This window comes from Euwallacea fornicatus, chromosome 24 (assembly GCF_040115645.1).
Source record: "Euwallacea fornicatus isolate EFF26 chromosome 24, ASM4011564v1, whole genome shotgun sequence".
NCBI lineage: Eukaryota > Metazoa > Arthropoda > Insecta > Coleoptera > Curculionidae > Euwallacea > Euwallacea fornicatus.
The window spans coordinates 2760031-2786727 of record NC_089564.1 but is presented as its reverse complement, the minus strand read 5'-3'; the positions used below and the strand labels follow the sequence as shown (position 1 = coordinate 2786727).

The 26697-nt window shown below is 33.6% G+C and overlaps 2 protein-coding genes across 2 annotated transcripts in view; both read right to left on the bottom strand.

Moving 5' to 3' along the window:
• Bruce (BIR repeat containing ubiquitin-conjugating enzyme) overlaps window positions 1–26697 on the bottom strand; it is a 70643-nt gene that overhangs the window by 18884 nt on the left and 25062 nt on the right. Inside the window, 13 exon segments of the mRNA XM_066296107.1 lie at window positions 10937–11176; window positions 11281–11555; window positions 11997–13003; window positions 15018–15373; window positions 15771–16023; window positions 16194–16394; window positions 16522–16784; window positions 16976–17186; window positions 17244–17477; window positions 21098–21324; window positions 21383–21647; window positions 21705–21857; window positions 21915–22597. Coding sequence (XP_066152204.1) covers window positions 10937–11176; window positions 11281–11555; window positions 11997–13003; window positions 15018–15373; window positions 15771–16023; window positions 16194–16394; window positions 16522–16784; window positions 16976–17186; window positions 17244–17477; window positions 21098–21324; window positions 21383–21647; window positions 21705–21857; window positions 21915–22597 — 4368 coding nt within the window.
• LOC136346786 (uncharacterized) lies at window positions 25787–26555 on the bottom strand. Its single transcript, XM_066296227.1, has 2 exons — window positions 26430–26555; window positions 25787–26372 (listed from the first exon to the last, which is right to left on the bottom strand). The coding sequence occupies exons 1-2, from the start codon at window positions 26521–26523 to the stop codon at window positions 26104–26106; spliced, it is 363 nt and encodes a 120-aa protein (XP_066152324.1). The 5' UTR covers window positions 26524–26555; the 3' UTR covers window positions 25787–26103.

The following is a 26697-nucleotide window of genomic DNA, read 5'->3' as shown; positions in this document are numbered from 1 at the left end:
TTTTTGTATTGAAGAATATATATAGGGTGTCTCGTATTGCTAGGCTTATCTGCTAATCGGAGGTTTCTTATGCGAAAATAATTAGACTCTCTTTATGGCACTTTTTCCTTTGGCGCTTTATACTCTTCACACAGGGTGTTAGAGTTGGTAAAAAGAAACTTTTGTTAATAACTTGGGCGTTTCTTCGCATATTTTAACGAAATTTTAATGATGTATTAGGTGCACACTTTCTGTGATTTTAGTGAAAAAAATTGAAGAAACAATGGGGAAAATGGGTGGTTATGTATGTTTTCCTCTCAACTTTTTTTGCGCACACTAATGGTCCATTTGCTTAGTTATTTAAATTAGTTATAGTTGCAGTTTAACATACACTGATTTTCAAAAAAACCGCAACACCAAGAAGAACACATCGTACACGTTTGAAATTCTGGCATCACGTTGGGTCGGGTAATAGATAAAAACGATCAAAATATAAAAAGAAAATTATTGTGAATAAGTGAAAAAATTTAATAATAATTTAATAATGGGCGGTATCTCTTCTTAAATTAATACATTCCTGTAAGCGACGTGGCATGCTTAAAATTAAATTGTCAATATCTTCCTGTGGTATTGCATCTCAGGCAATCTGCACCTGCTCGCGGAGTTCATCTATGGTCTCTGGAGGGCTAGCCAAACGTTGAAGTCTCCGACCCATTATATCTCATACAAGCTCTATTGGGGACAAATCTGGAGACCGAGCTGGCCAAGACAAAGTATCCAAATTTTCAGCTTCCAAATACCTCAAAGTATCGTTGGCTACGTGTGGTCGCGCATTATCCTGTTGAAATGTGCTTCCAGGATGGTCGTGCATGTATGGTACAAGAACCGGTTCTAAGACGCTATTAATGTACCTCTGAGCATTTAATCTATCATAAATGAAAACAAGAGGAGACCGACTACCATACTGAATGTCACCCCAAACCATGACACCTGGTATTAAACCAGAATAACGCCTTTCCAAAAAGTCCAAATTCAATCGCTCTCCTCTGCGCCTTCTAACACGTAACCGTCCATCAGATCGCCATAAACAAAATCGGCTCTCATCACTGAACACGATTCTTCTCCACTCATCTACCCATTGCACTCTCAGACGACACCACTCCAGTCGGGCCACCCTGTGGTTTCGTGATAATGGAGCCGATGCATAGGACGATATGAATGTAGTCCAAAACTTCGAATTCTGCGATACATCGTACTAAGGGAGACCCTTCGATTAAGGGTGGCTGCCCAGTTAGCACCAAGAGACGGAATTGTTCCAAACGGGGCACCTGTCGCTGAACGACGAAGTCCCCGGTCTTCTCGTTGGTTCGTCATTCTTGGACGGCCACTACCACGATAACGATTTACTGACCCTTCGTTAGACCAATCTCTCCGAGCTCTTAGCACTGTTGATGCGTTTCGATCCAATCTACGTGCAATTTCGCGGAAAGGTAAACCTGCCTCATACATACCAACAATTGTTCCCTTTTCAAAGGAAGTTAACTGCCGATAAACTGCATTTTGGCGTACACGAGGAATTTTGCACTACCACACATTCAATATGGTGCTAACAATGATACCTTTATCGCTATCCGCCTGTAAAAAAATTTGCAAAAAAAACGATCGTCACAGATAAAAAAGTAAAGAAAAACTTCATATCGCATTAAAATGCGAACTTGAAATTTTTACCATTTTTTTCTCTTTACAAGTCTAAAATCATACCAAAATTTCAAATACATACAATGCGTTCTTCTTGGTGTTGCGGTTTTTTTGAAAGTCAATGTAGTTGTCTAGATTCTTCATTCTTGTAAAATTTTGATTCGCAGCTTACTTCAGCTTTTCTTCAAATGAATATCCAGGACTGCAAATGTCGGTCACAAAAATCGCTGACAAGAAAATCAAGTTTACTGCAACTGATTTTATTGACTATAAAACTACTGCTTTTTAGTTATTTTTTAAACACCACAAACTTCTTTATAGCGCTCGTACAGTTTAATAATAAACAGAGACATTCTTAAAGTAATGCCCAAAAACACCATTCAGATATTTATAAGATGCAGTTTTTTTCTTCTCAATTTTATACTGGACGTTTGAGAAAAAAGAATAAATTTAAGTTCGTTGAACAATTTTCTTAAAATAATAAAGTAGTTCTCCCTTCTCCCCTCCGAACTCTTATGAAAAAAGTGAAACTAATTTAATGTATTTCTAGTTATCAATATTCTCTACTTCCCCTACACGCTGTTAAAGAAGGCTTGTTAACTTTGAGGTCTTTTTGCATTTTGACGATCATTCGAAGGCAGAGTGTGATTTATATTATTTATTTTTCAAGTTTAATTGAAGAAAGACTTATTTATGGAAAGCTACTGATTTATTTCGATTAACTTTATGAGATATTGGTGCTGCCTAAATGATACCCACTTTTAATTATGTTAATTCTTGATATTGGTCATCAAGCAAAATAACATCGTGATAATACATGTACGATAATTCACTTAAAATTATTTTGTTTGCGTCATTAGTAATCTAAATTAAAATGCTTATTACCGGAAAGTATTTCACTAGAAGAGCATACATTTCTTGTGCCAGTCTGGAAAGTAAGTTGAAAGTTAGTTTCTCTACGGCACATTTATCATGTCTCCAAGAGCGTTCAAATGGCTCTTCACAGATTATCCAGCAAGTCGTATTATACACATATCACCTATTGTAAAGTATCTTCGATTCTTCCATTTGGTACCGAATTACAGCTTCAGTGAAAAACGGGTTATAAATCAACATCGATTTTTTTCTATGGGCATTTTGGTTTATTTAATTCACTGCTTTCTAGTATACGTATTGATCCGAGTTTATCTGATAGCGGACTTGCCTCATTGTATGCAAATGGGTTTGATTCTTGTAACAGTTCTTGAGCTAAACTTCTACTTGTTGACGGTCTGTTTGTCATGGAAAAATTCTTATGCTTGGGAAGAACTTTTCAATTGTGCCTTAGAAATTGACAGTCTTAAATGGGTAAACAATGAAGCTAAAAAATCGTTTATTATATACAATAGAATATTTCTGCTGGTTGTGTGGCAGGTTCTGTTTATAAACTGTATATTGATAAACATTGCGATGACCCCAAAAATTATGTTGAGCTATATTATAATTGTGATACCTCTTTGGACTTATTTTTATCAAGAAATATGTATTATTTACTTTGCTGTTATTATACTACTTTATTTCAAAGCTACTGTCGATGGGATAAGTGAATCTATTTCCAATAACAAAGGACGGGGAGTGACGCTAAAAACTATATCCAGTTCAATACAGGCATTTATAAAATTATCTAAAGCCACTGAGCTGTTTAACGGTCTATTTGGAAAATATTTCCTATATTCAATTATAACTTCTGCGATTGAGAGTCTGCTAATGTGGTGGTATACGTACTATTCTCGATTAACAGAGAAGGAATATAATTCTTTCAATATGGGGTTTTCTGGGATAATAGGAATCTATGCAAGTATAATAAAAAAATCACATCAATCAATATAATTTAAGTTTCTGGATTTTGACTTCTAGATCGCCTATTTCCTTCTTACTTACTATTGTGACCTCGTAGAGAGGGCAACCGAGAATTCGCTAATGGCATGTTACATGGCTCAGGAGTACTTCAGTTTTCATTCGGATGAATATCAACAACTGGAAATGTTGGCCACGAAGATCACTAACAAGAAAATCAAGTTTACTGCAGCTAACTTTATCGACTTAAATCGAACAACTGTATTTGGATTGATTTTTAATATCACTACTTACTTTATAGCACTGGTACAGTTTAATAATGGAAATGGACGTTTTCAAAATAATACCCAAAATACCTCATACACATCCTCACAATTTTTAGGATTAAGTTAGTGTTGATTAATGTCCTATATAATAAACATATTCTATATTTTTTATAACGTATTTGTTTTCGTTAACGCCAATGTAAATTAAACCTCTTTTATCCACCACCTCTCAATAATAAATCAACGCTCAGGCTGTAGACTGAAATCAAATAAGGGTCGTATAGCGTCAGTGGGAATAATAATGGGCCTGTGGGATGTAAAATCTTCCCTCTGGCAATCTAAGTTGCAAATGTTGCCAGCAACCCTGTCGCTCATTATGCGGCACAATGACGCGATATCAGCTACCGTTGCTTAATTGTGCAGGCGACGCAAGGCAAACACCAATTTGACATAGCGATCATTTTTAGTTTTAAATATTATTATTATATTAATATTATATTTACGTGTTATGGGCGGTGGTTACGTGACAGATCTAATCGCTGGCAGCAGATAATGCCATGCAAAAAGCATGGTATTGTATTTGATTTTAGAGCTATTATTCCATCGGGGGATTTGCGAACGATTTTCCAAGAGAAATAGGGAATAATGGCTATAATAACACGATCGCTTAACAGTACAGTAATTTTTCTTCTCAAAGTCAAAGTCTAATTAAAAAGTATTCTGCTTGCGCAAATTAAATTTAGTTTCTTCAAAATTAAAATTGGGTGCGGTTGCTTCTACATGAACGAGAAACAGGCTTTTTGTTGAAGTCTTAAATCCATATGGACAAGTACAATAAAACACGGGAGAGTGAATCTTTCTGATAGGCCTATTTTGTTCAATACAGTTAAATTTTCTGCCTGAACGTAACGCATTGCTGGCGAAGACTAGAAAGTTTACATAAGAAATCAACAATACTATTTCCCAATCCATGTTATTTTTTATCTTCCATTTTTCAGCCTGTAAAATAATGATGCAAAATTTGAAAAATGTAATTGTTAAAAAAAAACAAATCACGGGACCAAAAGTGTGTTTTACGGGGCTATGCAAGCTTTAGGTCTACGGCTCTAGGTTTGTTCTGGAATCCACTTAACTCCCCTTGCAATTCGAATGTAAATAACTATTGCAGACCTTGTATTGTTTGGATGTGTAATGAAGACAGTTTTTTCCCAAAACTAAATTTGAGTTTGGTATCAGTTATACCGACGACATTACCAAACGAGTAGTCTTATTTTACAATTTCAGAATGTGATTGTATGTGAAATTATGCCGTTGACAATTCACGTGGCACAATCTCCGAAAATTCGACTTGACGACTGCTTCTTTGAACATGTTTATGATTCAATTCACCGAAAAAAAGTGAAAGAAGGTTTTTTTTTTATCGAAACACCAAATCCTACGTTTCAATCATTTGTTATTTAGGTGTGTTGGTCAAGTTTGTGCTTTTTGGACATTATCAGACGCTATTTGTATCTGTCCAATATGTCAATATGAACCATCACGGAACTAGAATAGTTTAAAGGAGCCAGACTATATTCCAGCACTAAATGTGTATTGGTGGGAATGCCCGAACACGCCACAAGTTTTTTAAAACAATCCAGATGAGCTTTCATAACCCACGAAAGCAGGGGAGTTGCTCAATTCTCAAAGCTGTGTTGAATTTTCCAAAGTTCTAGTGATGACTCGCAAATGTTTCATAGTCTATGAATGAAGCTTGAATGTCCTCGGGTACACGTCGATTGGGATTTGGATGAGTGGAAGAACCTTGCTTACTGATGAAGTCAGACTGGACTTAAAATCTTCCGATGAATGCACTTTTATCTGGAGAAGGCCAGATGAAAGATACAGCCAAGCATGTATATTCTTTGTTTGTTCTACAAGTGGCTTTTCGGAAGATACCAAATCTTGGGGTGGCAATTCTTTGGAGGCCCGTATCGACCTTGCAGTGATCTGTATTGTAGGAATAGCATTATCCTCTCAGATTTATATTCAAGACATTTTAAAAGAACATGTCGTACCTTTTGCACCTGACATTAGCGACAATGTTTTGCTTATGGACGATAATGCGAGACCGCACCGAGCTCTGATCGTGCGCGAATATCCGAACGTGGTTGGTATTGAACGTTTGGTGTGATCAGCGAGTATACCTGACTTGAACGTGATTAAACATATTTAGGATTATACCAAATGACATATTCAACGACGAAATCCTACTTCCTACAACTTGGCCGAGCTGGAACACGCGGTTCTTCAAGAATGCCACAACAGGCCCCAAGAATTTATCACAAAACTTTTTAATAACATTCCAATACGTTTGAGGGAATTTGTTCGAACAAGAGGAGACGACAATATACGATATTGAAACCGGTAAATTCAGTTTTTGTTATCCCTAAATTTTTACTAAAAATCTGAAACACTAAAAAAAATTAAACTATCTAAAGTTACCCAATTTAACGCAGGGAAGAAGAATTGATTTAAGTCCTTTATTCATTTTTCCATTAAATAAAATTAATTTTTGTTCGGTATGTGAGTTTTGTGAAAATTCCATTGAAATTTATAAATGGTGCGCTAATTTCGTCCATCAGTGTATTTCTCCAAATATGTATGAAATCTCCCAATATGCAGCAACATTGAAAACGTTTGTTAAGCGAGTTCCGCAAACGAGAAATTTGTCTAAATTAATCAATTTTGTAATTTCATTACTTCAAAAATGAACGTAAGTAAAAAAGACACACTGCATAATTACTAATTACACAATTAGTAATTTTTAGGAAGGATGCTACTCTATAATATATCAACACTACAATAATAATCATCAACAGTTTGAACTTAATTTCCCTAGGGAAACCAATAAAATATATTAACAAATTGATGTCCTCCCCGTGTACACAAACATTCATTCCATTCAATTAATCCCAATGGTAATTTCCGTACATTCTTTTATCACGTAAGGCATCTTATGCAATAACTAACTACACAATTAGTAATCTTCAGGAACATGCGGTACTATAATAACCGACCCTTTGAACTTCATTTTTCGGGTAAAACCGATATGAGATAGAAAAAGTTGGTCTTTCATAAGCATTTCCCTGGAATACAAGTAATCATTTGGTTTAATTAAAACGAATGGTAATTTCGTTAATTTCAAATGTCAATATCCAATACATTTGATGGCAATGATGACTAATTCAGAAATTTGTTCATAGTTATTCGTACATTAGATAGAAACATAAAAACTGTCCAGACACTAACCTAAAATGTTTCAAAGTATGTTTTCTGATGTACTTCTTCGAGATAACCATATTGATCGAATAACTAATGTATCGCAAATTTTTAAGCAGTTAAGATTCTTAAACTTGGTTCCAAATTACAGTTTCGATCGGAAAAAGACGGAAAAACAACATTGGTTCTTAATTATGGGATTTTTGATCAGCGGGGTAAATTGTTACTCTACCACGGAAACCAGTAAGCTGTATTTACAATCGGCTGCAACGTACCCTGTTAAAATAGCTTTGATTTGCGAATCGGTCTTACAGTTCTTTTTCTACTTATTCACTGTGTACTCATCTTGGGTTTATTCAAGTACATGGGAAGAGTTTTTCAAAACTACTTTGGAAATCGATAACTTTAAAATAATTGGAAAAAACGAGAATAAAAAATCTCTTTTCATTTTTAACAGATCGGTCTTGTTTGTCACAATCGAGATGCTTCTCCTAGGCTACCTTCTTTTAGATTATATAGTTTATAGAAAATTTCTTCATGTTCACTATCCGATTTTCATATCTCAATGGATATATATGTGTCAAGAGATATTCATGATTTTCTTCAGCATTACCGTATTACGGTACTTCACAGTTGTCATTACCAACATAATTAAGATTATTTCCACTGTTAATGAACATGGACCGGCAATGGAAATTATAACAATTTCACTACAACAGTACTTGCATCTTATCAAAGCCATTCAACTATTCCAAATCCTAATCGGCAAGCAACTTTGCGTTTTTATGGTGCTCTCTTCAACACAAAGTTTGATTTTATGGTGGTTTATTTACCAATCCTACAGTACACTTTCAGGTGTATATTACATGACAATATCATGGATTGTCATTGTATTTGTAAGTAATTTTTTGGAAAAAGTAAAAGAAACTTCATTTTTTCATTTCAGATTATACATTTTTTCTTAAGTTATAGCTGCGACTTAGTGGAGAGGGCAGCTGAGAAATTACTAATGGAGTGTGAAACTGTTCAGGAGCGTTTCGGTTCCTCGACTGAAGAGCACTTAGCTTTGGAAATATTTGAGTCAAAAATATCAAGGAACATAATTAAGTTTACAGCCGCAAACTTTATAAACTTGAACCGGAGCACGGTGTTTCGATTGTTTTGGAATGTGACCACTTACTTTATTGCACTAGTGCAATTTAATGGTGGACGTTTGAAGATAATATAGAATTCTGTTCGTTTTTAAAGTCGTTGATAAAAAAACATAGAAAAGATGCATGTGGATCACTTTTGTTATTCATTCCTCATTTACAATTATGTCTAAGCCGTTAGGATGTATTTCTCTTCAGATGGAAATAAACGCCAGTCCTTACAATTCTTGATTGATTTGGCAGTAAAATATTTGCTTTTACAGGACGCCCTAAGAACATTGGTACAAATTATTATAACGTGCTTAATGACAAAAGTATTCAGTTAAATATGTATTATGAAAACGTTGTTTATTTTGTTATTCTACAGGATGTTTAAGTTTTTTCCATTTTTAAATTGTTAATAAAACTCTCAGTTTCAAACTAGTTGATAACAAGGTACAAAAAACCAATCAATGATTTTTATTATTAATTTTTATCAGTATTCGAGATATTTTCAATTAAGTTCTTCGGTGCACTGCCTAGGATTTATGAATATCATTGATTCATTAACTACTTGCATTACGAGGTAAGCCATGAAAACAACAGAATGTTACACGGACACCATTTATTTCATTTTTATTTAGGTTTGCAATATAGATAAATAAATATACATATGTATACCGACGAAGAGCTTGCTTCATTACTGTGATTAGTAACTTGTGTCATACTTTCACGAGTGCCTGTACACAATAAATTCCCTAATATTAAAATGAGAAGTATAGTTTGCATTCATGGGTAAACAAATTTTAGAAATTGTTTTGCAGAAGGGTATCTGAAAGCTGATTCCAATAATAAACAACCAGATCATTGAATTTTTGAAACGACTTTAGCACAAGCTACTAAGGTATTTTCCACCATGAATTGATTTCTGTATTTGTTACTTCAAAATTAACGTAATGACTATTTATTCTTAAATAGAACATTGTTCACCGACGACGCAATATTTACAACGAGAGGTATATTCAATTTGAGAAACACCTTGTATACCCTTTCTAAACAGCTAAAAATTTAAATAAAACTGTATGATACGTGTTGTAAATTATTAAAACGAAACCAATTTTTTTTTTAATTTAATTAATTCTTTTAATATTGAAATGCTCGCGTTACTTCCATGTTCTATTACGAAGGTCAGTTCAAGGTGAATATCAATTGTCAGTTAAAGGGTAAAAAGATGCTAATTCCAAGAATCGGTTATATCCACATTTTACATATTCCACTACAAATTGTTTTGGTGTAAGCTAAAGGGGATGATCTATTTTGATAGAGGAAAAGTTCTAAAGAAAATAGGTTAATGTATGTATCACCGGAGGTAAGAGAGAATACGAAAATGTCGAGACGAATGCCAGATAACGATGGCATATGTGTAACATTGATCCTACGATTAATTGTTCAGCTTCGATCGTCAGAGTTGAACAATTTAAACCATATACCTATCATTGTCTTGAATTTCCAGGTCATACTACCCAGAAAGGGGCAAGATGATCATTTTGGTGACTTTCCCCCAAATGTCTCTCTCGTTCGTATCATCATAACCTCAAAAATATTTATTTTAATTTGAATTTAGCTAAAAGATCATTGATATTACCGTATTTACAACTTAAATGCATAAAATATAATACGAATGTTTAATTTTTACTATGTAAAAATGAATGTTGAAATCTATACTGATTTAGATCATAATGAACAATGCAATTTAACCTTAAGAAACAAACTAGAGTTACTTTAGGGGAGTAGGTAATTGAGCCATTATATGCTGTGGAAGAACTTACAAAAGAGTAAAAATGGCGGTAACTGGCCCGTGTAGTTTCATTTTCGATTAATGTTATGAATGGGGTATGAAAAAAGCAATTCTTACAACACACGATATCTTCACTTAATGAAAGAACATCCCTTACAACATGAAGGTTCAATTAATGTGGGGTGTGGAATTTTCGGAGATACGATTTTGGTACCAATTGAACTTCCGACAAAACAGATTGGAGAATGGTAATTACGGTTTTTGAGAAAACACTTACCTGTAGTTTTGGTGGATGGGTTTCCAATCTCAAGATAATGTTTTTGGTTTATGTAAGATGGCACTATTACTCATTACCTTATTTATAGAAATGACCTCTGGAATATGAATTTTCTACATAGATGACTTGGGCCAATTAATAAACACCTGTACCCGCCGCGAAATACCAATTTACATCTATTAATTTTTTTTTTGTGGGAGAGTTTGAAGTTAACTTTATGTAATTCTGTACCACAGAGTAGAGTGTAATTATAGAATAAAATTAAAAAAAGCGCAAATACAATCAGGAACAACAACAAGAAAATTTGTTGAAGATACGATACAATTTTTTTAAGATTTAGGAAATGCATTGGTACGAAACATTAAACACTTTGAAAATTTACACATTTTTTTCACGTTTTACCTGGCGGAAGGAGCACATCAACAAAATAATATTAACAAAAGATATACTATGCACGGAGTAAACTAATTGAAAATATATTAAAGACTGTTAGAAAAGTTATCAGCACTGTTAAAAAAAGTTAGGTCGGTTATATTTTATTACCGGTTATATATTATTTAAAAAATTAACATCCGCTAGCGTCCAATATTTATTGGTACTATTATTTTGGGGATACCCTATATTCTCACATAACACTGCCTGAATTGGCCATTCCTTTTACACTAGGCAACATCAAAAATAAAGTACTTACCCTTGCTTTGGCAAATAGTCAGGTGGATATACGGCCAATTGTTTGTAGAGTTCTTCGACTCCATCAATTTTAAAAGTTGGCCCAAATTTAAATTCAAAGGCAGAGATTCATCGGGAAAAGCCAAACATTTGATCAATCTTCCTTGCATCACATCGTTCATTACTGCTGACACTGGAGTATACCGCTTTTTTTTCGATTGAGGGGAAGTAGCGGAGGGTTTTCTTAAACTACCAGTCCAAGCTAGAACAATTACCCTAGGTACTATCCAGAAAATCTTTAGTTCAGTTTAAAGTTGCCACAGAAACTTTGTGTACTTTCTTGAAGTAGAATCTTGCATTGCTTACCATTTTGAAGATCCTTAGCTCGTTTATCTTTAGCAGTAACACCAGCTGCAACACTCAAATCTGACAAGTCATTAATCACTTTGAATTGTAGCATGTCTTTTTTGCTAGAGTTGGAAGATTTTTTGTCCGTAACAGAGTCTGATTTGTATGTGGTGCTGAAAAATAAATGCTGCTCCAAGATTTCCCCCAGAGTGGTCGTAGTACTTAAATACAACATGGTGCGATTGTACGTTTGCTTGAAGGCAGGATGGGCTGGAACGTAAGCTTGAGCCATTCTGTAATAATGTGATACTATCAATAGACTCAATTCACTTCTTTTTATAGTGGTAAAAGTAGTTTCTTTTATATTGAACATTTGAAGCTCCACTTTTTAGAATTACTGAATAAAAGTTACTGTTTACTGATTGCAGAAAAGACCTTTTAATGCATTTTTATTACAAAGTATTCCAAATAGACTGATAAATAGAGAGAACTGAATTTCTTGTAAGTTAACTCGTATTTATTTTAAAAATTAAAAATATCTCTGCTGTGTATCAATATCCTTAATATTTTTATCTGCATATCGTTAAAAAAGCTAATACATGTAAACCAAAAATGCTACTATACGAAACTTGAATTTTTGCAATAGAAACACCACATATATTATTATTTTACTGACGAGCTTCCACCAGCATTAAAGTAATAGCAAATTTATGTAATTTTTGCTCAAAACTTACCTTGAAGTTTTATATAGAGTTTCATCAGCTTCGATGCTTACTGGAACCTTCTCATTCTCAAGCAGCAACTGCAGAATGAGTCGTCTCAAAAACCCGGAAATTCCGTTCTGCTGTTGTGAAATTACTTCACATAAGACCGCTGCCAATCGTGCTTGGTTCGTCGAGTGACACAGACAACATTTTGCCAAAAACTTCACACAGACTTCCTCCAAATGCACGTGAGCTTCAGATTGTATATTGGAACTGCTGAAGGGCTTCTTGCAGAGCCAATGCAAAAGATGTGGCCAGAAAGAAGAACCATCGGGCGAGCCCAACCAGTCGCGCAACATCTTTTCATCGCAGACGTCAGTAAAGAATTGCAGGATTGAAGTGACTTTCTCTAGTTTAGCCATAGGAAATGCGGTATTTTGGTCGTTACTGTTGCAAAATTCGTAAATTGCACTATTGAGCAACTTTGGTAATCCTGAATCTAAAAGCTGGCGAATAGCTGTCGGAGACCGACTGGCTAGAGCTACTGTCTCCAATTGTTCTTTCGATAAATTCAATTCAGATAATTCTCCAATTATCAAGTGGTTATACCACTCAGAATTAAAGTAATCCTGTTTCCCATCATCAGTCATTCCTTTCGTATCTTTCCTATCATCGCTTATAGAGGCCGCGCGGTCAGTTGACAAATTTGGCACTAAAACGCCGATCTTTTGCAACAAAATTGGGAATAATTCCGATCGCGTATAACACAATGAACAGAGTAACGAATCCAACGCGTACTTTAGGCTGTTGTTGGTAGTCCGCATTTTTAAATTGTAGATTATTTCGAATAATCCCAACGTAACAAGCGATTTTAGGTCATACAACACTGAAGTTTGATTGCCGAACCATAATATTGAAGCTATGCTCGATACATAGGCGGCACTACATTTGCTGGTGTTCTCCGTTTGAAGACATTCTTCGGCGGTGGTTTTTAGCCATTCTAAAATCATCTGGACTCGATATCCGGTGTTAGAATCCTGCAGTAAATAGTATATTATTGGACAAGCATATACGGAATGTCCCATAGCTGTTTCATTGTTTCAGGTGGTTATACATTGAAAAATATTGCGATTTCACATATAAACTATATTACAATAATGCTTTATTAGGCATATATAGGGTGTTAAAGTTTTATTAAAAACTTATATGCCTACTGATATCTTCAACACGGCATTAGATATGTAAATGAAATCTTACATGTTTTGACAATTAATATAAACGCATTTGTTTATACAAAAAAATTGTTCTTAATTTTAAAAGTGGTGTGTGGAAGGACACATCTCAGCATATTTTTAAAGGAAAAAATGGTATGTCATTGCTTTTTTAAAATAAAAATTATGTTTGGTAATTTCATTTCATTTAAGAGAAAAATGCTTTCTCGATCACTTTTCATCGGACGCATCTTTTATCAGGAAAAATATTAAACATGTAGAAGGGTTGCGAATAAGGGCGATGGTCGTCTGCACACAAATCCAACACACCTGGAATATTTTAACGTATGAGGGCATCGATGACCAGGCGAGCCTAATTATGTCTTGACCAAGATGATCTCCAACTTACAAAATTTCTATAGTTTTATGGCAAATAAATAATTCTTCGAACATATTCAATATTATTAAGACCATTTAAAGAATATCGTGCATATAGACTGTTTTTATTTTTTTACGTGCAAACGAAGCGTAGGATAAAAAGAGTCTAGCGAGCATTTTTCTTCAAAATGAAATGAATCTTTAAAAAATAATTTTTATGTTGAGAAAAATCAGTAGCGTACCAATTTTTTCTTTAAAAATGTACGAAGATGTGTCCATCCACAAGCCACTGATTAAATTAAAAATAACCTTTTTGTATTAACAAATATGTCTACATTAACTGTCAAAACATGCCAATCTTCATTTACATATATTACGAGGTTTAAAAATATCAATAAAATTTGTTTTTTCGATTTATTAATAAAACTTTAACACCCTATATCTTCCTAATGAGGTATTATTGAAAAATTATTTATATGGGGAACCACATAATTGTTCAATGTACTATCATCCCTTGAAGTATAATGAAACACTTATGGGCCTCACTGTATAGTACAGACTATCATCCCCAAAGGAGAAATTCACTTGCCCGTGTTGTAATTCTCCTGAAAGGATGACGCTCATTATAATTCTAAAATCTTTGCGTTTACAAAATGTATTCTCAGTATTTATCCAAGGTAGTTTCTCAATTGGAGTTTCTTTTGGAAATGTTAGTGAAAAATAATATAAATTCCAAATAGATAAATCCGGGGCAATTAGATTTCACAGTATGTCATGCCATTGTATTAAAAATTTAGATTTCAATAAATTTCCTCAATAAGGGCTATTTTATCACAAAAATATGTCATACCTAGTTATGAAATTAGTATTTATCAATATAAGAATTAGGATTTATCAAAAAAATCGAAAATTAAATGTTTCTTTGCCAACTTTAATACATTTGTGTCAAAAAAGAATAATAAAATTTTAGTCTTGTTGATCGAATAAGTACGAAATTATCAAAAATCGCTGAAATTACTTAATAGTTCGCATTTTTCGATTTTTTAAATGTATTTAATGCGAAAACATTAAACTCAGTATTGTAAAAGGCATGGTTAAATTTTCGAAAAATTCGTAGGATATTTTAAACCACCCTATATGTGGCACGTATTACTTCAAACTTATATTGTAGGGCTCAAGCCCATTGGCCTATTATGAATTAAGTTTACAGTTTGCTAAGCACCAACCTTGTATGCACTGAAATTAATATGACTGACAAATTCCATATGAATAACAGAGTTATATAAACACCAAGCTTAACAAAGCTTGACTCTCACATTCAATTTTCAATTTTTTTCACATTTTTCCTTATCCAAATTATGATTAAATTTAAGTTAAAAAATCACAAAATTCTGTTGATATGGCCAATAACTGGTAAGATTCTCTTAAATATTAAAACAATGTAACATTTGTTTTTGCTTGCCTGATGCTCGCATATCTGGTACAGTAACTCGCAAGCTGACTGATACCCAGACACGTTAACAGTTAATCTCTCTTGCCATGTATTATCCAACGACATCATAGGCTCTACAATGCTTAATCGATTATCAAGCAGTATTCTGATAGTAGCTACCCCATTCTCTGGGGTGAGCAGAGCCAATTCACGCAACACCTTCTCTAGACATGGTAAATAAACTGGCAAGATGTATGAGGGCACTAGAAGAAGGCCACAGCACGTATTTAGGAGGTTTGAAACTTGCGATGCAGATTCCACTAGTTGACGACGAAGTTCTGAGTCGATGGATATGGTGAAACAATGGTGAAGTATTCTTAGCCAACCTGGGAAAATGTTTAACACGAAACTTTTATTAAAACGATTGGCGTGAAAATTTAAAAAAATATAAGAAATATAAAAACTATTAATATAAGCGATTGCTGTTTATTTAAATATGGGATAGAGAATTAAGTAAAAAGTAATACTGGAAAATTGCTAAGTTTACACTTTTTCAATTTTTTAAATTCATTTTCATCATCCCCAAAATATTTAATGACTCTCGTTGATATCCAAGGAAATAAAAAAAACCTTTTAAGTTTACGAAAATCTACTAGTTCGATTTAGAGATCCTAGCGCTTAAATTTGAAGAAAAACTATGCCATGTCGACCGTTTAGTGTTAGATATTATTAAGGAAAATCGAATGGCAAACCACAATACTGTATTTCACAAAGATAACTTACCAAGACTGTGATTACAGTAAACGTCGTCTTCATTCTCGATACTGGAAGTGGATGCATTTTTCCCGAACGCGTAAGTGCCTAGTAGTCTAATCTGTAAGAGCCCTATGCTGTTTCCTACCCTAGGCTTATACAGTCTAATTAGCACACAATTCACCACTTTGGCAGTGGGTAAATGTAGCCTTATATACGTAAGGCCACTAGTTGGTAGCGGATTGCATGCGGGAACTAATCTGGAAGGCCCATTGGCTGAAGTCTATAACATAATAATGGGTAAATTAAGCAGCAATTTATTATAAGATTTTTAATGTTTTAAAAATATATTTGAAATAAATCGAACACAGATTCACCTGCAGTCAATATTCGAAACTGTCGAACTTCCTTAACTGCTGCATGAAAAAAAAACAACATTTGCTACTGGCTTACCTCTATTGCTACAAATGATGGACAAGTAGCGAGTCCACCAGCATGAGGTTGAAGTTGAACTTCTTTTAATAGCACAGCACTTGGTAGTTGTAATAAGAGTTCCGTATGAGTCTCCTCTTGGTAATAATTGTAAGACCATAGTGGAGTACGTGCTCTCCGGTGAGTCACTCCAGTTAGGCCCTGTTTGGAGGACAAAAAACCCTTGGGAAATCATAAACTATGATGAGAATTATTATAAATAACTGTACTGTTCTATGAATAAAATAACTTTTTACACGCTCGTTTATTGGCATCAAAGTGAAATATGAAAATAAAATTATTTACTTACCTGAATTAGAATATCAGGAGGTTGAGACGTGACTGACTGACACGTTATAGTAGAATACGGAGCAAAATTAATCAGAGAACTATTCTCCATGGAGGCCTGTAACAACTTATTGGCTAACGAGGGTGCAAGATGTGAATGCGAATCATTTTGACACATAAATCCGTTGAAGTGCTGCATCACAGTTGAAATGGTACCGTTTCTTGAAATTGTACTAGGCGTGTTGCTGCTATTTACTATACTTGAAGACAGTATTTTAATTCCTCCTAAAATATGATGATAATTTTCATGTCGCGCGTTTCAAGAAGCGCTTTTTAAAAAATAGTAAGTAAGACGAACTACAAAATTAGTTTTTCTAAGATTTTATACTTGAAACAATATTAAAATTAAGTTTGGCCATTAGTTCTCATTTAAAATCTTTTTCATATTGATCCATTTATTGGAATCATTAACTTACCCGCAGTATAAAACGTCTTAATGGCTTCCTCATTATCTAAAACTTGCAGAACGAACCAAATGAGGGGCTCGCTTAATTGAGGTGTCTGTGAAAGGAACATCAATAGAGGTTCCATTATCAATTCTTTCCGAGCTGCTTTTTTAGACAAACAACTTAAAATATGAAAGATTGCGTCTCCGACTGAATTAGGTTCAGCGAAATTTGTGAAAGTCTACAATCAAATATAAGGATGCTTTCAAATTGTTATGTGACTTGATGAAAAGTGTACCTTTTGAGATAAATTTGTCAACATACATAGCGATGATGATTTACAGACTGCTAGACACCTGCATAAGGAAACAATTGTAGGATGGTGCTGTAGGACTGTGTCGGCAAAGAAGGGTGTACTTGGTGGATTTACAAAGTTGTCGGTTTGAGTCTGATGTATTTGCTCAGCTTTAGATTCGTCTGTTTGGGATACTGACACTGCAGGTTCATCAACTTCCATTGCTGAACGTCCCGCCTGAAACAGGTAGACACGGGGTAGAAACATAGCCCTTTCTTTCCAAATTGCAACGCCATATTATAACATTTGAAATTTAAATCGAACTAAACACTCCCAAAAAAAGTAGTAAATAAAACTATACAATAAAAGAATTAAAAGTAGAATTAGGCGTTCAGAAAGAAAATCCAGGGGTTGTGATTAATTACTGTGAAGATTTACTGCGCTTCTCTATCAATGTTGAATTTCGGAATCATATCCTTCGAAAAAAATAATTTAAAGTATTGAAATCATTGTTTTGAAATAGGTAATTGAAACGCCAAACTTTTTAAAAGCAGCTTATTTACCAACCACTAATGCTACCGATTTGAGCAAATTTCAACCACTTCAATATTTTATTTCGTACGAAATGTTCTACTATAAAGTAAGTGTAAAGTTCTACTACAATATTTTTCGTCTGAGATGCCAATATAATAGCTATTTTAAATTTAAGCCATAACAGTAGCTGAAAATAAAGAATTTGAAACTCAATTCTTTACTCTTCACAAAGTAACTTCAACTAACCTAAACAAATCTGTAGTCACAGAGAGCGTATTTAATTTCTGTATTTAAGGAAAAACACTATAATGAATAATTTTTCTATTTATATAAGTTATATTTAAAAAACTGTTAAATAAATGATTTCACAAAAAAAGCTATGACACTTAATTTCAAATGTTGTAATGAAACATCCGGTTCAAATGGAATGTCACGATTAATCTTACAATTATTTTTTCAGTTAGGGGTAACTTTTAATTACATCTAAACTATAGTCGTACATCGCTATGTCTATATTTATGACAACACGTAAATGTTACATTTCTAAATCCCTTTAAAAATGATCCATTCCTTTATTTTTATTACTAAAACTCACCGAACCATTACTTTTTGAAAAAAATGAATTTTCTAACAATAACCCCTATTTTCCTGTGAAAAAATATAAAAAAATATAAATATATAAATATAATATAGAAATAACAAAATCATTCATAATGTTAAAGGATTGCTTAAGGTAATCGACATTAGTCAGTATATATCGGACATCGTTAACACTAATTAGGTTAACGTTAACGACAAAATCAAAAATATGTGGGTATAAGGTTAATGTGGAAAAAGCGGCTTAAAAACTCTCTGGTGGCTCATCAGGTACAAGATATCAGTTAAGTTGCAAATAGGTACTTGCGCTCTGTCCACCAGAATCTGGCCAGAGTGAAGGTCATCGAGAAGGATGGCGAGACGTGTTATGTCACGCGATCGTTCCGCCTGATAGCACTCGAGGCTAGTATAAAGAGAGAGTGCTTAGCATTTTGAATTCATTATGCGTTAAGTCGTTTAACTGCCAATATGTATCAATTACTTCCTTTCGTACACGCTTATACCGTGGTGTTGCCAACACTTCCAGTTGAGGTCTGGTGTCTAGTACTGAGGCTGCTAGATGGAAAATCACTACTAGCAGCGTACAAAGGATCCATTTTTTTAAAGAGTGTTATTAAAGGAGATCCAACTTTGAGAAATAACATCAAGAAAGCTGTAAAGATAGAACAGCAGGAAATTATGGACCGACTAACCAGACCAGGAATGGCTGCTACAGTGACTCGAGAAGAACGTGCCAGACTGTTTGGAGCTAATGCGAAGAAGAGAGTGACTATTACGAAATGTCCGTCGATGCTTGAATATACGAAAGTTGACAAATCGAAAACAAAGTTTAAAGGCGCGAAATCTCACAATATGACTAAAGCTTATAGATATATACCTTATAAAATTTAAAATGTAAATTCTTATTCGACAATAAATTTATTTTAATTGGTACTTAATTGTTTTTAATTTTTGTTCGTAATTGACGAACACAATGCATATGAAGTCTGGTTCTCAAAATTTTTAAACCACCTCAATATTCACTTTGTAGAATTTAAAACATAATTATGCTAAATTTATATTACATGATAAATTATTTGTTTTGTACCAAGTGAGCCACCAAGAAAAAACGATGATTATATTTCTTCAAACTAAGCAACGTGAAGTATCGGAAAAAAACAAGTAAATCGGTCATGATAAATTTCTTACAAATATTTTCCAGTTCTCTTAAAAAACTATTGGAAGTAGTAATTAAATGAAAAGTACTGAAAAAAAACATTTTTTGGATTTATTTAATTTATTTCGAAGAATTTTCTTTACCTGTATCGAAACCTTACTCAACTAATGTTTAGTGATTGTTACAGACCATTTTTTACTTAGCGATCCTTTTTCCAAAGATACATTATCGGTAACATAGGAAATAACGCCTAGAGTCATCCTTATTTGGCTATCGTCGCAATATTAGGCTCGTTTTCACGATAAAAGTTTTTATTATAGCTACTACCGTAATGTCAACTACCTCAAAAAGGTATCAATGTATAGGCAACACGAAAATTGTCAAACTGCCGCGACTGTACCGTCAAACGATCTCGTTTGATTAGATATTTGAGAATACTTTTAAAATAGTTATGAAAACTATCTAGTTTACTGTAATCGTGCACAAGACCGACAACATGACGATTCTTCTGTATTTATTTTTCATCCATATTGTTTTGTTTTAACTATTATGTAATAAAAAAGTGACATTAAGTATAACCCGACTCTCTATTTTATACAATAACTGTGGACGGCATGACGTTTTGCAATCATTACGTTACCTAAATTTCGATTTTTATACAAAGTGGTAACTTTTTACATCGTTTAAGATGTTCCAAAGTTAACAATATTAAATATACAAAGTATAATCTCATAATAGTTTCTACGATAGCTATTTCATGAATGTCGGATATCTACACATAAAACATTGTTTTGACACTGGTAATAGCTGTATGAGTAACAGGGCGGACACCGAGCTAATTTCAACGGTATCTATTAGTGAAATTGTTGAATTCAAACGTAGAAGTAACTAAAAGCGAAAAATATATGTGGGAGACACTAGATCTAATGAAAAATTGAGAAAAAGAAGGTTGCTTTGTATGCTGTTTTTAAAATCTGCAGAATTTTTTTCCACAGATATGAAAACATGATTTTTTTTGGAAACTCTGCAAAACATCATACTGTTTAGGTTATTTTGAATGCAACACAGAATTAAACCATAACCAACAATACTATTTTTATTGAACACCTATTAAAATAAAACAATAGGTGTCAAAAGTGAACAGAAGGTAACTATCAAATTCTGGTCCTGAACATATTTGTATCGTCAGAGCACTCTCGGCTATATAATAAAACAAGATGGTGTGACAAAGCGCCGTAGCTATTATCGTTATATAGAGCCTTAATTAAAAAAAAATTAAGTGGTCCAAGTTCTAGCCAAATTGAATTCATGTGTTTCATCGTATAAAATTATTTAATATTGAAATATTTCCAATTTCATTCAAAATAGTTCTTATTATAAATTTAAAATCGTTTTCTTTCAAAATTTCAGTTTTCGTTTATAATTTAATCAACTCTGTATCTTCCTTGCATTTATAAGATTCCATTGCGAAAAAAAACACATTGTATGTTTTAGCATATTTAAAAGAATAAATATGACAAATTTAAAAGAATAAATATGACAAATTTAAAACTACAAGCAAAGTACTTACGCTGTTATTGCTGCACATAATAGGCGTTTGCACCAGTTTGCCCAATAACTTTAACAAGCTAATAAGCAAATCTTCATAGGACACTGGACGATCTTGCTTATTAGAATCTGTACCTAACACGCTCGCAAATATATCACCGAACGTATTCGATAACACATATTGCTTATCACCCATTGTTACACATTTGATATTGTCTATGTTCAAAAAATAAGCGCTTAAAAGAGATGCTAAAACAACAAATTATGAATTGGGCTACAGCATAGCTGAGGCTTTAAAGTCGTTTACCTGTACTTTCCAAAGTGCTCATCCCAATACTAATGTCAATATTGGTGAAATCTAGAAACAGTATTGATTGCAGCAATTTACATTGCGCATCCAAGGGTCCCATTCTTGTAGAAATAGGACCTCCAGGCTTCGCCATTTGGTAAACAACATTAAGTAGAAGAGTTTTGAATAGGTTGCCTACTCTACTGGATTGACTAACTATATCACATCTCACTTGTAATCTAACAAGAAAATCATGTAGGGCCTTGCATAAATTAGGCCCTGCCTAAAATATAAAATATATTTTAATACCTTCTAAATTGGATTAAATTATAATATTTACCACCCCCTTTTCTGTGAAAGCTATTCCACTACCGGATAAGAGACTAACGAACATCTGGACAAAGTCACGATGGCTAACTATTACGTCTGCCATGCCGGAAAGATCGAACCATATTTTTCCACTATTGTTTGTATTGCACACCAATGTAAGGGCCTGTAAAACAATTCCCTGTAATAATAGGTGCCTTTTTTCCTTAATTTAGAAGCTTACCTGTAGCCCAAGGCACCAAGTGGTCAGCGACATCCCTTGCGTCCACGCCAAGGCTGAAATTAACGATTTAACAGACTCTACTTTAATAAATACCACCGGCATTGCAGAAGAGTCAAACTTCTCATTTCTTCTCGCACAATTCAAAGTCAACCACAAATTTAAAATGTTCTCAATTCTATTAGGGCTAACTGTTTGCAAATTCTTAAACAACTCGTCGAAGCAATAGGACAGCATTTTCAAATTTCCAAGGGTACTTTCGGCTGAAAAAGGTCCTACGCTGTCCGGCCATGCAGTTAGAGGATTCTCATTATGCTTATATTTGTCATTTCCCATGTTTTGCATTAGCTTTTGAGCATTTCTTGCAGTGAGTTTCCGCAAAGCAATTTCAGATGCTGCGCATACACCGGTTTCTAGTCTAGCATCGATGGTTGTTGAGAGGGGGGATGCAGAAGGAATGGAAGTTTTACTATTTTTGCCTGCTGTACATCTGACTTTTTCAAAAGCTTCGAGAACGTCGTCGATGTCAGAATCATTAGAATCGGTTTCGAAGACGGATGGTAGAGGCGGGAACGAAAATGGCATATTGTTCATTGTTTTGTGAGTAGTGTGATCGTTCTCTTCTAAATTGATGAATACTACGGAGTTCATTAATTTGTCGTTGGTTCCCTCGACGTTTGGTACTTCTGAAATGGCGACGTAAGGTTTAACAATGGAAATAATTTCAGATCATGGAAACTAACTAATCAATTTTCAAAAATTGCAGTCAAATTAATGACTATGGAAAACATTCAGTAATAAATACACAGAGATTTATCATGAATTCGGCTTAAAGAGGGATCTTCAAAAAGTGAGGGAAATATACGATATGAAAAACGTTTAAAGGAATTTATACAAAATTGTTGGTAAAGTTTATGTCATTTAACAATGATTGTCTTGCTGGCCATGGAAATTTGACATATGAATAACATGAGAAAAAAATCCTAGTAAATTCCCAGGATAATGATATCCAGTACACGCACGAAGTTGATTATTACAGATACTATATCCATCGTAACATTTATAAATTTATCTTCTGGCCCAGAGTGTTATTTCTATCCAATCAATTTTTTTTATTTAAAGGATACGAACGCGACTTAACATAATGGCATTTCAAAAAAATAAAACTTAGTCCTTCATTTAAGTTACGAGTTTTTAACGTCTACAGAAAATTATTTGCATGGACTATAGCGTAAATAATAAAATTACAAAGTGAAAATTTGCAAACACGTGTGCTTGGCGGTTAATTCATTGATTAAAATCCATTATTACAGATAGATAAGGAATAAAATTGAATATAATTGACCACAAAAAAAATAATTGAAGAAATAAAACAAAACATTAGATTTAGTTTTTAAATGTGAGTCAAAGTCCACATATAAAACAAATAGATAAAAAACTTACCAGTTTTTGGACAAAGTGGTTGTAAAATCACTGCAGGTGCATAATTACGCCTGCAATATCAATGGTTTTAAATTTGAACAAAAAAAAAATAAATTATGTTCGACTTTGAATCCTCTTAAAAAACTATTAAAAGTGTCATAGAAGAAATAGGACGGAAATTAATATGAAACGAGTAAAAATTACAAAATAGAAATTTGTAAGCAAATTCCTTTCGCCATTATTCCAGAGATTGTAATAAAAGCTGTGGTAGAAAATAAAGTGAAAAGGAAACAAACGGAAACAAAAAGGGCTAATACTCTTACTGACATTGAACTCCACTATCTCAAGGAGAAAGATTATACAACATAGACTAATTTAACTAAAAAGCCAAACAAAAACAAATTACTGAATAAATTCAATAACAATTTTAGGTATGAATATCTTGACGAAAAGACAACATGTAAAAATAAGTCGTTTCTTTCCAGGGAATTTTTTTTAAAGGATGTAAAAAAACAACAAAAATCTTACATTCATTTTTGCTAAAGTTACTAATAAGAGACGATTGGGTAAGTTATTAAACATTAATTTTTATCAAAGGTTTTATTTTTAAGATGATAAATAAAATAATATTAAGGACTGTTTTAAAAGTAAAACTTTTTAGGCGATACGAAAAGTCAGTTCAACATTCACGCACCAGTGGTACCCAGAACTGCATCTAAGATAATTACGGAGAATGGCTCATCGAGCTGTCGCCAGTTAGGCGCATCAAGAGGTAAAATTACGCCCCTCCCCTCGATGCGCCTGACTGAACCCGATGGTGGTATAAATAGAGCGCGTGAACGTCTCCTAATCATTTCACGCAAGTTCGCTTAACTGAAAACATGTATAAGTTACTGCCATTAGTAAGTGTTTATGCCAGTGTCCTCCCAACAATTCCAGTTGAACTATGGTGCCTAATATTAAGGATATTAGATGGTAAATCACTTATATCGACATATAAAAGCTGTACCTTCTTTAAAACTATTGTTAAGGGAGATCCGGTTTTAAGAGAGAAATTTAAGAATGATCTGAAGAACGAACAGGAGGAAATTATGAACCGTTTAACCAGACCAGGAATGGCTGCTACGGTGACCCGAGAAGAACGTGCCAGACTGTTTGGATCTAATATCAGGAAAAAAGTGACAATTTTAAAATTTGGTTCAATGTTAGAACCTACACGAGTTGGCAAATTGGTAAGCAGACAAAGCCTAAAAGCTGAGAAAATGACTAAACCTTCTAGATACGCTCCTTATAGAATTTAAGATATATGACAATAAATTTACTCAAGTTTGTATTTCAAATGTGCTCAATTTTCGTACAATTATTGATAAAAGGTAATATAATATATTTAAAAACAGAAATTGTGTTCAGACCCTCAAATTATTAAGCAACAGAAAAACAGGTATCACGAGACTAAAACATAATTTAATTCACCTAGAATTCTATATGCTAATGTTCGAAAGTCAAAGATACAAAAACTGCTTAAATAAATTTGCTTTCTTTAACGATGATTGTACTGATTATCTCAAATATGGAAATTTTCTCTTTTTATGAGCTTAAGCTGTTAGATTCATCTATTTTAAAAGTATCGCTAAAGAAGTCCCGCTGTGAAGAAAAATGTCAAGAAGGCCCCGAAGAAGAAATACCTACTGCCCTGAGCAGAGAAATGCTGTTTAGATCTAATGCCAGAAAAGTAGTCACCGCAAAATGTTCTCACATGTTCAAAAGATAAACCGACAAAAAAATGGAGAAGGGCAAAAATAGTCAAACAAAAAGTTCTTTAGATTTTAAGACCTAATGTAATAAGCCCTAACCTACAATAATAAAAGTTAGCATCGAATTATTGTAGTTCTTCCGCATTTGCCATGCAAATGTACTATTTCCTACCAGCGTATATGTGAATCGAAAGTGGAACGCGAAGCATACTAATCAACGTGAAATGTGGAGACATCAATAATTTTGAGGGTACTTGCCATTCGTGCAGTTAAACTATTTTCCGCACACAAAGGGACCTTTACTGCATTGATTGGACTGTTTCTATAGGGAAAAATTTGCCTTGTCAATTTTCAATCAAGAACTATAATACCATGATGTCGTGTTCGATTTTCAAAGTTGATATTAAACTCTTGAAGACTCTATAAAATCGTATTCTCAAAACGAGTTAATTATATTATAGTTCTTAATTGCAAATTGATTAATTAATTAAATTGAATAAAAACATCTTAAAACTGAATATTCACCTCCACTAAAAAGCATTATTTCGCTTTAATTTGGTATGGTTTAAAATGGTTACCAAGATTACTACAGTAAATACTATTTCCTACACAGCGGATTAAGCTTATAAAACGTAAAACTAATTTTTGCTTTTCTTTATTCGTTTAGATTTATTGACAATCGATTTATCCATAAGTATCATTTTCAGTCTTATTCTCCAGTCGTTGGTATTCGAATTTCATTTAAAAATATCGTATTTGTTAGAATTTATTGCTACAACACTTGCAATCGAAATTCCCTCAGGGATATTATATTTCTATTACTAGTAATAAATATTAATTTGAGTTCCAGGTCATAATTTTTGGTGTTCAATTTTATGTAGACACTAGGGTAACAATTAATTAGTAAAATTAATCTAAATATTTTATTTTATATAATATGAGCTATATTAAAGAAATGAAGTACAAACTTAAATAATTCATTGTTATAAAAAAAATTTACAACATTTATTCATATTTTAAATTCTATAAGGAGCATACCTGGATGGTTTAGTCATTTTTTCAGCTTTTAATCCTCGTCTGGTTGCCACTATGCCAACTCGCGCAGCTTCAATGATCGACGGACATTTTGAAATTTTCACTTTTTTTCTAATATTAGATCCGAATAGTCTGGCACGTTCTTCTCGGGTCACCGTAGCGGACATTCCTGGTTTCATCAGTTGGTTCATAATTTCCTGCCGTTCCTTCTTCGCAGCATCCTTGACGTTCTTCTTTAAAACTGGATCTCCTTCAACGATGTTTTTAAAGAATGTAGAGTTTTTATACGTCGATATAAGTGATTTACCATCTAACATCCTCAATATTAGGCACCATAGTTCAACTGGAATTGTTGGGAGGACACTGGCATAAACACTTACTAATGGCAATAATTTATACATGTTTGCAGTTAAGCGAACTTGCGTGAAATGATTAGGAGACGTTAACGCACTCTATTTATACCACTACTGGGACCAGTCAGGCGTATCGAGGGGAGGAGCGTAGCTCGCTCTGTAATGCCTTAGCACTATTGTAATAAAAAAAATTGTTCCCGACATACAGAGTGTTAAACTTTC